Source organism: Pristiophorus japonicus, chromosome 11 (assembly GCF_044704955.1).
Source record: "Pristiophorus japonicus isolate sPriJap1 chromosome 11, sPriJap1.hap1, whole genome shotgun sequence".
In the NCBI taxonomy this organism is placed as follows: Eukaryota; Metazoa; Chordata; class Chondrichthyes; family Pristiophoridae; genus Pristiophorus; species Pristiophorus japonicus.
This window is the reverse complement of record NC_091987.1, coordinates 150,688,366-150,703,665: the sequence shown is the minus strand read 5'-3', so window position 1 is coordinate 150,703,665 and position 15,300 is coordinate 150,688,366. Positions and strand designations below refer to the sequence as shown.

The window sequence follows — 15,300 nt, the reverse complement described above, 5'->3', positions numbered from 1 at the left end:
TACAATACCTCAAGCCAATAACATTAGCAAAAAGCCTTTTGACACACTTGGGAGCATTATCTCCTCCTGATCGTGACTAATTTTCGCAATATTCTTTAGACTGCGAATTTAAGCAGTTTAAGCTCTGTGCTGTTGTAATTCTCCTGGTCTTGCTTATTGGTCTTCTGTGTGCGGTCTCCTGGTACACTCCAATGAGCATGCGCCCTTCTCAATCCAAAGGCGGCAGTGGGTTGCAAACTGCGCCCTTTCTGTGCTCATTGATCTGCATTGGCTCCCGGTTACACAACTCCTAGATTTAAAAATTCTCATCCTTGTTGACAAATCCCTCTCGCCCCTCCCTATCTCTGTAATCTCCTCCATCTCCACAACCCCACCCCCCTCTCCCCACTCCCGAGATGTCTGCGCTCCTCAAATTCTGCTTTCCTGAGAATCCCTGATTGTAATCGCTCAACCATCGGTGGCCGTGCCTTCTGTTGCGTAGGCCCCAAGCTCTGGAACTCCCTCCCTAAACCTCTCCGCCTCTCTTTCCTCCTTTAAGGCGCTCCTTAAAACCTACATCTTTGACCTAGCTTGTGGTTATCTGCCATAATTTCTTCTTATGTGGCTCGGTGTCAAACTTATTTGTTTTTTTCTTATGACATTCCTGTGGGACGTTTTATTAATTTGAGGGCGCTATATAAATATAAGATGTTGTTATTTCTTCACCTTAAATTAAAACGTGGCTGCTTTTCCTTCAGCACTGTGCTTGCATGGCAGGTCCACGATATCACTCGGAAAGGCCAATCAAGGCACTTCCAGACCCATCCGTGTTTATACCCAACCTCGTAGACATTTTGTCTCCATCCTCAGGATCATTTTATAATCTTGCTTTGCGTGCCCACTCACAACAAAATTGGATTCATTCTTTGCGTGTGGTGATGTTTGAGTTAAACAAACTGGTGGCCCACTTTTGGCCACGTCAGTTCTCTTGGTCAAGAAAGACTGGTTCACACAGTTCATTAGCTGAGGAAGTGACCAACCTCAATGAGTTCAAAGCTGTCCAGTGCTTGCTGGAACCGACTGAGCTAAGGTCCAGAGGCTCGACATTTGCAAAGTAACATTTTTTCAGAAGCACAGAAAGTAACAACACTTGGCTGCAAAGCTCATGGATGGGAAAATGCCAAAGGTGGTAAATTTGGGAGGAAAATGGCTCAACGATAACTCCATGGTGAGCATACAGTACATTAAAGCGATGTTCATCCGACACATATATCATAAAGACTGCAAAAACCCCCCTCGTTGATGCGGCTATTCCACAAAACAGCTTGAATTGTCATGTACAAGTTACTGAAAACAAGTCAGAAAAAGCAGCTGTAATGTATGTACCTGTGAGTATGCCCACACGTTTGGGAGCTGTTGAGCTGTGAGTGGCTGAGCCAGTCACGTGATGTTCACAAGACTGAATAAAACCCCAGCTAGTTGGGTTTGGGGGATCCACGATGAGGCAGGTGGTTGTGAGCCTGGTGGATGAACCGGTAATGTGTAGTGTGGTTGTTAAACCTTTGCTAATAAACCAACTAGTTCTTAATAACAATGTGTTGCTATGGATTCTTAAGCAACAACCCATGAAGCAATTATATTACAGCAGCCATGTTTATGAATTATGAAATGATGAGGGGTTTTGATAGCGTAGATAGGGATCCAGTGCTTCCACTGGCAGGAGGGTGGGTAACCAGAGGACACAGCTTTAAGGCAAATGGCAAAAAAAAAATCTCGGGAGGGAACTTTGTTTTTTTACACAGCGAATTGTTATGAAAGTTTGCCTGAAAGGGTGGTGGAAGCAGACTTTCCACAGAGAACTGGATAAATACTTTCAGGGGGAAAAAACTGCAGGACTGCAGGGAAAGAGCAGGGGATTGAGACTAATCGGATCGCTCTTTCAAAGAGAAGATGAGGGGGTTGACTTATGAGAAAAGGTTGAGTAGGTTGGGCCTCTACTCATTGGAATTCAGAAGAATGAGAGGTGATCTTATCGAAATGTATAAGATTATGAGGGGGCGTGACAAGGTGGATGCAGAGAAGATGTTTCCACTGATGGGGGAGACTAGAACTAGAGGGCATGATCTTAGAATGGGCTGAACGACCTCCCGCTGTGCTGTATGTTCTCCTATTCTTATCAATTTTCCAAAGGCACCAAACCAGCTGGCTGTGTTTAACAGTGACCCCTTACCTTAAATTTCTGTTCGTAGTTTTCAAAGGCTTCCAAGACCATGCAGACAGCCTCCATGGAGCGTTCCAGCCTGCCATCAACTCCGTTGAAGCGGTACATGCTGCCGGAGACATCCACAAGCAGCCGCAAGCGCTTGGGTTTCTGCTGGGGACTACCGAGCTGAGGAGACGGGCAGAATGCGTTCAGTTAGATCAGAATCCAACTCAAATCAAACCCCACCCTCCGCCTCTCCCTCCCAGGACCTCCTCCGATCTGTCTCAGGAGACGGGCAGAATGCATTTGGTTAGATCAGAATCCAAATCAAATCAACCCCCCTCCCCTCCCTCCCAGGACCTCCTCCAATCTATCTGGCGGTGACCAAATGCACAATGAAGGGGTCCTATTTTAAGTTGACCAGTTTGGAATGTAGCCTAGCTCCACAGGACATACACTTTTCCTCTTAAAGGGGCAATACCCCTAATATTTAATCAGGTCCTCCCATTATCATAGGCAGTCCCTTGGAATCGAGAAAGACTTGCTTCCACTCTAAAAATGAGTTATTTGGTGGCTGAACAGTCCATTACGAGAACCACAGTCCCTGTCACAGGTGGGACAGGTTGAGGGAAAGGATGGGTGGGACATTCCCAGCATTGAAGCACTGACCACACTCGATCAGCTCGGTTGAGCAGGCCACATTGTCCACATGCCAGACACAAGACTCCCAAAGCAAGTGCTCTACTCGGAGCTCCTTCACGGCAAATGAGCCAAAGGTGGGCAGAGGAAACGTTACAGGGACACCCTCAAAGCCTCCCTGATAAAGTGCAACATCCCCACTGACACCTGGGCGTCTCTGGCCAAAGACCGCTCTAAGTGGAGGAAATGCATCGGGTCCACCCAGACTGATGCCAAAAACAAAAAACAAATTGCACTTCAACGGCGATGTCTGAAGCAATCACAATAAAGTTCCATGCAGTGCCCCCAGGTTGTGAAAGACATCCATAGACCCTCTGGACATTGCATGTTGGCACTCAATGTCACCGAGACACAATGTATTGCTCAAAATGTGGGCAAGCACTCAGACATGGCTGGTACAGCTAGCCTACCCATATGGACCTCTGGATGATGAAATAGCTGTCCAGGCCCAGAAGGCCCTTCAATCTCCTCAGAGTCGAATTAAAACATAACAAGAGCTCTCCATTAGTATTCAAAGGGGAAAAGATTTGGAGGCAATTGCTGACCATTTTCTGAAAGTTTCCCGTCAATCGGAAGCTGCTGTGGAGCGAACATTGGGAAGACCGAAGCCATCACCCTCAGCCCCACCACAAACACAATACACTTCCTACTGATTCCGTTCCCCTCCGCAGCTACTGCCTCATGCAGAACCAGACTGCGGGCAACCTTGGCATCCTATTCGATATCAGAAGATCTTATTTTTGTAAAAGTTCTGAAAAAGAAAACGAATGACGTAGAAATTGCCAAATTATTCCGGGTAACGAAGGGTTATTGAGTCAGATATTATCCTGGGTCTCGGTACATGTGCACCGGTGTCGCGGATATCGCAAAACCGGGTGGGTTCCTTTACAGTCGAGTACACCGACTTGCCCCACCTCCAATTTCCCCATATCTGCTGTGTTCTGGCGACATGGTGCGGGCAGACATAGAACAAGGAAACTCAACCCTTTTATACAGACTCCAGGAGTCCGAGCCAGTGCGAGTTTGTGAGAGTCAATGAGTATATGAGGCAGTGTGATGTACGAGTCAATGAGTGTGTGAGCCAGAGTGTGAGCCAAGGCGAGTGTGTGAGCCAGTGCGAGTGTGTGAGCCAATGAGTGTGTCAATGAGTGTGTGAGCCAATGAATGTGTCAATGAGTGTGTGGGTCAATGAGTATGCGAGCCAGAGTGTGCAAGCCAGTGCGAGTGTGAGAGCCAGAGTGTGCGAGCCAGTGCGAGTGTGCGAGTCAATGAGTGTGCGAGCCAGTGTGAGTGTGCGAGTCAATGAGTGTGCGAGCCAGTGCGAGTGTAAGAGTCAATGAGTGTGCGAGCCAGTGCGTGTGTGTGAGTCCATGAGTGTGCGAGCCAATGAGTGTGTGAGTCCATGAATATGCGAGCCAATGAGTGTGCGAGTCAATAGTGTGCGAGCATGACAGTCAATGAGTGTGCGAGCGTGACAGTCAATGAGTGTGCGAGCCAATGAGTGTGCATCAGTCAATGAGTGTGCTAGCCAATGAGTGTGTATCAGTCAATGAGTGTGCGAGCCAATGAGTGTGCATCAGTCAATGAGTGTGCGAGCCAATGAGTGTGTATCAGTCAATGAGTGTGTGAGCCAATGAGTGTGTTTTCATGTCCACTTTCTACCGGTATAGTTGGAGCTATGAATCTATGGGCAATAGATTTGTCACCATAAACCCCGGGATCTGGCTCACAGAATCCGGCCTCTACAATTCCAATGAAAGAGCTGGATTGTCACATCTTTACTGGTGTCTTTTTTAATTATTATATTCAGTCGTGCGCAACAAGTTCTCTGGCTTCACCCATAAATAGGACTTGAATCTCTCTCTCTCAAATCTCAAGGGGTTGGTTGATGAGGAGCTCTGTGGTTTGAAGTGATTGCCCCCTCTCCAGCATCGTCCCGTTCACTATGACAGGCACATAGACCAGAGGCCAGAGCTCCTCTGTGAGCAGACACCGGGAGTGGAGCGAGGGGAGGGGGAGGGCGACAGACTTTCCCTTCCTCCCTGTGGGAATGTCCAGGGCCGATCCTTCTGGGGTGCTTAGTAACAGGAGTCGCTTTTGTTCAAAGCATGCTAATTTTGTCTGACATGGCACTTGCAATATGATGAACTCCTTTAGACACAGAACTTCAAAGTCGGAATCTGTACAAAGGAAGAGAATCTGTCCCGTCAGTTCCGTGTGACATTGGGGGTCAGCTTTTCAAGGATAAGTAGCTTGGGCTCTTGGGGTCTGAAGGGGCTCACAGTGGAGTGAGTACTGTGTCCGACAAACTAAAGGCAGACAATAGACTTCAGGAGGGAAAGAAAAACCTTCGACACTAATCCGCAGCCAAGGAATGCAACTCGAAGCATTAAATAATACAAGATACAATTTTAAGATGTTTGATGAGAATGTAGTACCGTTCCCAATTATTGGCTAATATTGTAATTGTAGATGGTATCATTCCGATTAATGAGATGCTCTGTTCAATGGGACAATTAACCAAATGTTCCACTAATCTGAAGCAAATCCTAATGAACTAAATGGCATTGTTTGGGCTATTTGTCAAACTTTGAGGAACTCCTTCAGAATAAACTGCAGATTTCAGGGCAGTTTGATACTAAAGCCTTTCCAGATGTGGCATTTACAGTTGAAGTGGCAAATGCTGCTCAACCGAGAAGAACAGCTGTTGTTTGTTAACTGGAATTGAATGGTTCTGCTAGTTAGCTTTAGGGTTTATTTATGGAACTAACAGTTAATGGAGAAACATTGGCCAAATTTTGCTGGAGCGGGACACTTCGCAGCCTGCCCGGTCAGTTAAGGCTCAGAAATCTTTTGCCCTGTAGCTTGCTGGATTGAGAAACAAGCAGAGGAAGGAAATAGGGTGAATTAGAGTGGGTAAATTCAAGTCAAATTAGGAACAGGAGGAGAAGTTATGGACCCAAGTTTCGTCCCGCGGCGAAAATGGCGCACCTCCGAGCTGGGCGCCTGTTTTTCGCGCCGAAAACTGCGTTTAAAAAAAAAGTCCGATATTCTCGAGGTCCTTGGAGCTCGATGTCTGCTTGGCGCGGCGCGCTCTTTGCAGCAGGGGGCGGAGCCTAACACTCGCGCCGATTTTCTAAGTAGCAGGGGGCGGGTACAATTTAAATTAGCCTTCGTGGTGCCGGCAACTCTGCGCGTGCGCATTGGAGTGTGCGCGCACGCACAGTCTCACACAAACATTGGCACTCGGCCATTTTTAAAAGGACTGCAGAAAAAGTGAAGATTTGTTTCTTGGACCCCTGCAAAGGCTTGTAATTAAATTTTTTTTGATATTTCTGTGTGTGAGGGAGTGCTTTTAGCAGCACTGCTGAATAAATCACCTGCTGAAATCAGTGAGTTCAGCTTTTCACTGCTAAACTTGCAGAACCGGTGCTGCATTGGTGCATGCAAATTAAGGACTGTGTGTTTGGAGAAATAAGAGTGCCAATTCAACTTTGCAATGGATCAACGTCCACTAAGAACAAAGAATTTCTTGCATGAGGAAGTGGAGATATTAGTCAACGTAATTGAGCAGAGATGGCAGGAGCTAGATACCAGCAACAGAGGTCGCATAAAAGTGCCACCAAAAGAAATGAAGAAACGGTGGAACCAAGTTGCAGAAGATTACTGCGCAGTGGTGCATACCAGGAGATCTGGAAGCCAGTGTAAAAAGAAATGGCACGACCTTGGTCAAGTAGTTAGTGTAAGTAATATTTCCCATTTTTAATTTAATCGTAATTGTAACCTGGCTATCTGTATGTCCCACCCTGCAGACTGACACACTCTGTAAAAAGTTATATTTTACTCTTTGCAGAAGAAATTGGCCCACAACAAAAGGGAGGCAACTCGGACAGGAGGAGGCGTGCCCAATCTGCATCCACTGACACCCTTGGAACAAAGGGTAGCTGCTATGATGAGTCGTACATGGAGTAAAGCAATCGATACAGCACAAGCTGGGCCCGCACGCGAGGAAGAGGGTAAGTCCTGAAAATGCATCGTGGCCCTTTAAATCAACCTGCTGCCTAACCTGCTATGTGTGAGTACTCATGTCACCCATCCGGCCCCCTCCCTTGCTGTTAAGCATTTGACTGTTCTGATGTATTTTGCAGAACATGATGATGATGATGATGACGATGCTGCTGTTGCCAACCCTGAGGATCCTGAGGGTACAGAACAAGAACCAGTACAACCAGCTGCGGACAATCCAGACTGGATGATGGCAGTGATGAGTGAAACGTCTGCAGGGGAGAGCTTCCAATTTAATGTTTATGAGCCCCCATCAAGGGGCATCAGAGTTTCAACCCCTAGCATAGGTCTTGGTTCCACCTTCCATGGTTTCGCTTCCGATGTTGCGGGTCCCAGTGTTGCTGCTGATATCATGGAGCAGTTAAAAGTCATTCTTCCAACATCCCAGCCCACGGCTCGCATTCGAGTGCTGTCGTCTGGAACACCGAGCGTCCTACCGTTCCAGCCCGAACATCTCCCTCCAGTTCAGCCTTCTGCAACACAGAGCATCCCACCATTCCAGCCCGAGCCTCTCCCTCCAGTTCAGCTGTCTGGAACACCGAGGGTCCCAACGCCCGTGCCCGCGCCTCCCAGTGTAGTGGTGCCACAAGGCAGACCCAGGCAGAGGAGAAGGAGATTGGAGACATGCTCTCCTGAGATGCAGCGTGCAACAGATGCGGCTCAGGTTGTGGCATTGGGTACGGAGACCAATGAGCTTACCCGATCACTCATCAGTGGCGTCAGTGCAGTAGGTGAAGAGTTGACGGTCCTGACGGGATAAATAGCAGTAATGACACGGGAACTTAGGGAGGGAATGTCCGAGGGCATGCAAGTGTCGGCACAGGCCGTCAAGGAGCGCCTGGTTGAGGTAGCTACTGCAATAAGGGCACACAGCCCAGCCAATCAAATGACACCCCCATGAGGAAGTGAACATTCACTGAGATATGGATGAGACATGGTTGCAGCCTTTCTTTGCTGCTTTTGTTCTTGTTCTTGATGTAGCGTTTTTCAAATTGAAATTGTTTTGTAAGTTTTGTAACTTTACAACTTATAAGGGATCTTATGGTTTTTAAGTGATCTTATAGTGTAAATGCTCTCACATTTTTTTGTATCGTATTTAATTTTGCACCGAAAAAGTGATCCTGAAGTTTAAGTGTTCTTCAGAGTGTAAGATTTTTCACAATGAAACTGTTTTGTAAGTTTTGTAACTTTACAACATATAAGTGATCTCAGGGTTTTCAAGTGATCTTATAGTGTAAATGCTCTCACATTCTGTAAATTATTTAATTTTGCATCTAAAAAGTGGTCTTGAAGTGTAAGTGATCTTAGAGTGTAAAATTTTTCACATAGAAAGTGTTTTGTAACTTTACAAGTTTATAAGTGATCTTAAAGTTTTTAAGTGATCTTCAAGAGTCATATTAAAAAGTATAGTTTGATACAACAAATATTTTATTAGAGTGACGTTAACTTTTCAATAAAATATTTTTTCATTAAAACTGTTTCATGTTCCATTAACACAACACAACGTAGGAACAACTGCAAAGAATAAACATGTCCATACGCAAAAGTGGTCGCAAAGCCCTCAGGCATCAGTAGTTGAAGCGTTCACGGATGAGCTGCTGGCGCAAGTCTTGAGCAATCGTTAAAGGGGCACGATGGACGGCCCTCCTCCGACCTCGTGCTCCGGCATCAGGCACTTGCATGCTTTCCTGATTGTCGTTATCATCCACATCCTGGTCTTCCGTAATACTATCATCATGCACTGGACCCTCACGTTGGTCTTCGGGTTCCACTACCAGCTCCTGCTGCCTCATGATGGCTAAGTTATGAAGCATGCAGCACACAACAGTGAAGTGACCGACAATCTGAGGAGAGTATAGCAACTGTCCTCCGGGATGGTCCAGGCATCGGAATCGCTGTTTCAATATGCCAATGGTCCTCTCAATGATGCTGCGCGTCGCAATGTGCGCCATGTTGTATTGACGGTCAGCTTCTGTCCGTGTCACGCGTAGAGGCGTCCAGAGCCAGGTGGTCAGGCCGTACCCTTTGTCTCCCAGTAGCCAGCTCTGCCCTTCTGGCTGCTGCTCAAACATGTCAGATAGAACGCTGTTGCGTAGGATGAATGCATCGTGGGTGCTGCCAGGGTATCTCGCATCGACTGACATGATGCGCTGCTTGTCGTCACACACGAGCTGCACATTGATAGAGTGGAAACCTTTCCTATTTCGGTACTGCTCAGATTCCTCCACAGGTGCTCGCAAGGCTATGTGGGTACAATCAATGCAGCCCTGTACCTTTGGGAAGCCGGCAATCCTGAAGAAGCCCACAGCCCTCTCATGGATCGCTTGTGCGGTCATTGGGAAATTGATGAAGTCATTCCTTCGCGCATGAAGTGCAGCCGTGACCTGGTAAACGCAGGCATGTATTGCACGTTGAGTGATGGCACACACATCTCCAGTTGTAGCCTGAAACGATCCCGAGGCATAGAAAGAAAGTGCAGCTGTTACCTTCACTTCAACAGACAGGGCAGTTGTCCTTCTGCATCTGGGCCGCAAATCTGCTCTCACCATATCACAGAACTCAGTGACAACTTCTCTGCGAAAACGCAGCCTTTTCACACAATCAGCCTCGCTCATGTCCAGGTACGAGCGCCTGGCTTGATATTGTCGACGAGGGTAAGGTCTCCTGCCCATCAACCTACGGGCTACAACGTTCCTGGTGCAGTGAGCTCTAATCAATTCTCTCCTATGCAGTGAATTGATGGCAAACCATTGCATAATACGTGGTGTTGACAATGCAGCACCCATTCTGCAAATTTAAATATAAAACTGTCGATGTGGCTGCCTCTCCCTGTCCAAATGGCCTCAGTCCCCCTCACAGCTCGAAGGCTTCTGCTGTATCTTCGGCTGCCGTCAAGCCACTGACACCGCCCCTAAAGCGTGGCCGAATGGTCTCAAGCACCTTAAAGAGCTGCGTGTGTCAGGTGTTGATTGTTCGGCTGCCGGCCAGCCACTGACGCCGCTGATATCCCATGGCCGAATGGCCTCACGTCCGTCCGCTGCTGATTCTTCGGCTGCCGGCCAGCCACTGACGCCGCTGATATCTCATGGCCGAATGGCCTCGGGTCCGTCCGGTGTTGATTCTTCACGGCCAGCCACGAAGAGAATGAAGGCCTGCCTCAAGCACTGCAGCTCAGCTCGAAGCTTGCTGCCGCTGCCGTCGAGACACTGACGCCACACCCCTGCCTGTCTCCAACATGAAAGGCCTGCCTGAAGCACAGCAGCTCGAAGGCTGCTGCTGTTTCACACAGGTAGGAACATGGTTTATTTAATCTTTTCTTTGCTTATAAATTTTTATTCAGGTTGGATTTATTTGTATAATATTTGTATAAGTATAACTAAGGATTGATTGTAGAATTTAATGACTTCCCTTCCCCCCCTCCCCCCCCACCTCATTCCCTACGCCTAATTTGTAACCTACGCCTGATTTTCTAAAGTGTATTCAAGGTTTTTTCGAGCGTACAAAAATCTTCACTTACTCCATTCTAAGTTAGTTTGTGTAAGTTTTCACTGACGAAACTTTGAAAACAGGCGTAAGTGGCCGGACACGCCCCATTTTGAAAAAAAAATTCTGTTCCAAAGTGAAACTGTTCTAACTGACTAGAACTGGAGAAAACTAAATGTCGCGAATTCCGATTTCTAAGATACTCCGTTCTACACCAGTTTCTCCTAAAAATCAGGAGCAAATCATGTCGAAACTTGGGGCCAAAAAGAGGGAAAGAAAGATAGATTAAGAGAGAGAAAAAAAAGGTAGAAAAGAATTTTTTTTTTAAGTTTTAAATATAACATTTTTTAAATCTCCAAAAAGAATTGACTACCTGCAGGAATGATACTCAACAGTTTAAATTGTTCGGAGAGGTTGATTGCCATTGTAGCACATTGTTAGAAGGTACTTGCGCTGTTAAGTTCCAGCCCCAACAGCGACAAGTTTAATGGGCAATGAATGTGCAAATCCTGCAAGTTCTTAAATATAACAGGGAGGTTAAGGGCGAAAGCAAATGGTGGAACGGTAGAAATTGAGCAGTAAGTTCTGGAGATTCGCAACTCACCTATCTCATCTTCCCCTGAATTTGCTATTCGATTTGTGCTTTAATAACAGCATGTGTCGTGAACCCGCTGATATTTTTCCACTGAGAATTGGACCAATAGCATTTACAGACTGTTTACCTATAAACGCATGTAATTAAGCGGCAAAACGGGGAAAGTTTCCCCCCCCTGACCAAACGTCTCAAAAACAGGCAAACTGACCAAATATCTCAAATACCAGCAAAATATCCAAGTGGACTATTTTCTATGGAGCAATTATTGTAAGGGGTAAAGGGAGAGTTAGTGATGGGAGAGATAGTGATGGGGAGGGGGTGGAGGGAGGAGAGGGATGGAGGGGGGAGAGGGCGGAGGGAGGAGAGGGCGGAGGGGGGAGAGGGCAGAGGGTGGGAGGCCAATATTCCCTGTAATATTTGTTGACGCCCAGGCCATTTAAAATAGCCGCACCTGGTTTTCGCATTGAAAAGCGAGGCGCGCGGGGTCCCTGGTGTGCTGCGGGGCCACGCAACTTAAAGGGAACGTTGGTGAAGGGATGGTTAGTGGAGGGGTGATACTACCCCCCATTTTGCCGCTTAATCATGAGTAAATGGGGTTTTCCCTGAAGTTATGTTTCTGGAGTGGGGACCTGCCGCCCAGGTCTGTCTGTATTATTTAAAATGGTTTGGCAGTGCACCCAGTGATTGGAAAGCTGCTGTTCTCCTCCTGACTGGTGAGGTTAAGGAATTGGCTCCGTGACCTCCCGCAGGCAATAGCGGCCAATCCCTAACCTCACCGATCACAACCCGGTTCTTTGCTCGCGGACTCACTTCGGGCTCCAGTTCCCCTCTGCGCTTGTAAATTGCCTTCTCTCCCGTCAAGCCTTCGATTATTTTGGTATCGTCGAGCTCTCCAATAGACTGGTGCCGCAGCCATTGTCTCTCTTTGCCCTTTGCCTGTTGAAGACACGAGGAAACGAAGGCCATTTAGTGAAGTGAAGTTCCATTCAGCTACACAGCCCTGCACCTTGCTTCAATTAGAAACGTTTTATAAAAAGTCTGCGATTTTATTTCTTAAAAAAAAACAAGAATCCATCTATGGGAATTATTTCAAATAAGTATCCCATAATGCATTTTCATGAGTTGCGATATTTGCAGCATCCATTTGCAATCAGAAATACCAGGTACATAGGCTTCACAGCACACACACAGGCTATTCAGCTCAACAAGGTGGTGTTTCTGCTCCACTCGAGCCTCCTCCCACCTGACTTCATCTGACTCTATCAACATAACCTTCTACTCCATTCTCCCTCATGTTTATCTAGCTTCTCTTTGAAGGGATTTTCATCAACCACTCCCTGCGGAAGCGAGTTCCACACTCTCGCCACTCTCTGGGTAAATAAGTGACTCCTGATACCTCGTTGGATTTACTAGTGGCTATCTGTTATTACAAATAGACTATGTACAGCGGGCACCTCAAAGCACTGGAGAAGTACCACCAACGCTGCCTGCGCAAGATCCTGCAAATTCATTGGCAGGATAGGTGCACCAACGTCAGTGTTCTCTCTCGGGCCAACATCCCCAGCCTCGAGGCATTGACCTCACTCGATCAGCTCCGATGGATGGGCCACATTGTCCGCACGCCCGATGCTAGACTAACGAAACAAGCGCTCTACTCCGAGCTATGTCACGACAGGCGAGTCCCAGGAGGGCAGAGAAAATGCTTCAAGGACACCCTCAAAGCCTGTTTGAAAAATGCAACAACCCCACCGACTCTTGGGAATCCCTGGCCCAACACCGCTCAAAGTGGAGGAGAAGACACCTCGAGTCTCTTCGCCGGGAGCAGGCAGAAGCCAAGTACAAACAGCGGAAGGAGCGCACGACAAACCAAGCACCCCACCCACCCGTCCCTCCAACCATCGTCTGCCCCACCGGTGACAGAGACTGTAGGTCCCACATCGGTCTCATCAGTCACCTGAGAACTTATCTTAGTGCGGAAGCAAGTCATCTTCAACTCCAGGTGAATGCCGAAGAAGAAGGATCTGTTATTTATGGCCCCTAGTTTTGAACTCCTACACAAACGTTGGCAAATTAGTTGGATTAGATGTGGCGAACATTCAACCAATGTGGGAATATCTACGACACACTCAGGAAGAGCTGCTTATTTCCAACAAGCAAATGGAGACCGAACAAAGAGAGTTCACGGAGTGGTAATATTGGAACCCAGCAAGTGCAGCAGGGAGCGGTGCTGGAGGGCAGTGGGGCTCAGAGTCAGTATTCGAGATTGTAGCCCCACCTGTGAACCCCGCTCCCTGCTCCCTAGAAGATTTGTTCCCTACTTGGAAGGCTGAGCTTGGCCGCAGGAATTTAATATCCCCCTTTAAAGGGGGAATGCCATGTCTTAAAGGCTGGCGGAAACAGGTTACATAAGAACATAAGAATTAGGAGCAGGAGGAGGCCATTTGACCCTCGAGTCTGCTCTGCCATTCAATGAGATCATGGCTGATCTTCGACCTCAACTCCACTTTCCTGCACCATCCCCATATCCCTTGATTCCCTTAATATCCAAAAATCTATCGATCTCTGTCTTGAATATACTCAACAACTGAGCATCCACAGTCCTCTGTGGTAGAGAATTCCAAAGATTCACCACCCTCTGAGTGAAGAAGTTTCTCCTCATCTCAGTCCTAAATGGCTGACCCCTTATTCTGAGACTGTGACCCCTGGTTCTAGACTCCCCAGCCAGAGGAAACATCCTCCCTGCATTGACCCTGTCAAGCCCTGTAAGAATGTTGTATGTTTCAATGAGGCATGTTCAACTGTAACTTTCAAAAGGGAATTGGGTAAATATTTGAAGGGAAAAGCTTTTTGCAGGACTATGAGGAAAGAGCCATTGAGTGGGATGAAGTGGATAGATCTTTCGAAGAGCCAGCACAGGCACGATGGACCAAATGGCTTCCTTCATTACTGTATCATTCTACGTTTAAAGGAGGTTACATTGTCGGATAGAGGAACGGGAAATCAAGGGATGATTTTGACGACGCAAAAAATACAGTTTCAACTGCCATTATTTTGCCGTGAGTTTGGCGATGATTGAAAAGCTGACAGCAATAATAAAACATTCAAGGGAAGACCTTATTGAGGTGTATAAAATTATGAGGGGCCTGGATAGAGTGGATAGGATGGACCTATTTCCCTTACCAGAGGGGCCAACAACCAGCGGGCACAGATTTAAAGTAATTGGTAGGAGGTTTAGAGGGGATTTGTGGGTAAATTTCTTCACTCAGAGCGTGGTGGGGGTCTGGAACTCAGTGCCTGAAAGGGTGGTAGAGGCAGAAACCCTCACCACATTTAAAAAGTACTTGGATGTGCACCTGAAGTGCCGTAACCTACAAGGCTACGGACCGAGAGCTGGAAAGTGGGATTAGGCTGGAGAGCTCTTTGTTGGCTGGCACGGTCACGATGGGCCGAAATGGCCTCCTTCTGTGCTGTAAATTTCTATGATTCCAGTAACTGCATTATACAGAGGAGCTGGACCACCAAAGGACTGTCTCACGGCTGCTTACTGGCTGTGGGAGGGCGAGGGTAGCAGTGGATGGAAACATGGTAATGGGACCCTGAATTGCATATTCAGGCAGCCTAACAATTGCATCAGGTGGCCCTCGGGCCTCAGTGGGACTCCCATGATTCTCTCCTTCTGCCCCGGCATGCATTTTCAACTGCCTGCTGCTTGTTTTCCAGTGAGAAATGGGGTAGCCAGCAGTTTAAAATCAGCCCCCACAGTTTGAATAATTCACACTAACTCACATCAAGTCCCGTTCACCCAGCAGCCCTGTGCTCACTGACCGACATTGGTTCCCGGCTCAGCAACAAATCACAACATGGTTACAGCACAGGAGGCTGCCATTCGGCCCACTGAGCACGTGCTGGCTCTCTGCAAGAGCTCTTCAGCTAGACACACTTCCCTGCCCTTTCCCCGTATCCCTGTAAATTTTTTTCTTTCAGGTTCTTATCCAATTCTCCGTTGAAAGCCGTGATTAAGTCTACCTCCACCACCCTTTCAGGCCGTGCATTCCAGATCCTAACCACTCGCTGCGTAAAAAGGTTTTACCTCAAGATGCCTTTGGTTCTTCTGCCAATCACCTTAAATCTGTGTCCTCTGGTTCTCGACCCTTTCACCAATGAAAACTGTTTCTCTCTCTCTACTCTGTCCAGACCCCTCATGCTTTTGAACACCTCGATCAAATCTCCTCTCAATCTTCTCTGCTCTAAGGAGAATAAAAAACTCAATCAAGTT

The 15,300-nt window shown here is 47.3% G+C and overlaps 1 protein-coding gene across 2 annotated transcripts in view; it reads right to left on the bottom strand.

Annotated features, from left to right (window-relative positions):
• The window catches only part of vwa8 (von Willebrand factor A domain containing 8), a 463,584-nt gene that overhangs the window by 40,859 nt on the left and 407,425 nt on the right, over positions 1–15,300 (bottom strand). For both annotated transcript variants that reach the window (XR_011595909.1, XM_070894160.1), the window contains exons 41-42: positions 11,835–11,960; positions 2,210–2,368 (exon numbers count right to left, since the gene is read on the bottom strand). Coding sequence is in view for 1 of the 2 variants with exons in the window: in XM_070894160.1 (XP_070750261.1) it covers positions 2,210–2,368; positions 11,835–11,960 (285 nt within the window). In the remaining variant the exon portion in view is untranslated. The remainder of the gene's footprint in view (positions 1–2,209; positions 2,369–11,834; positions 11,961–15,300) is intronic.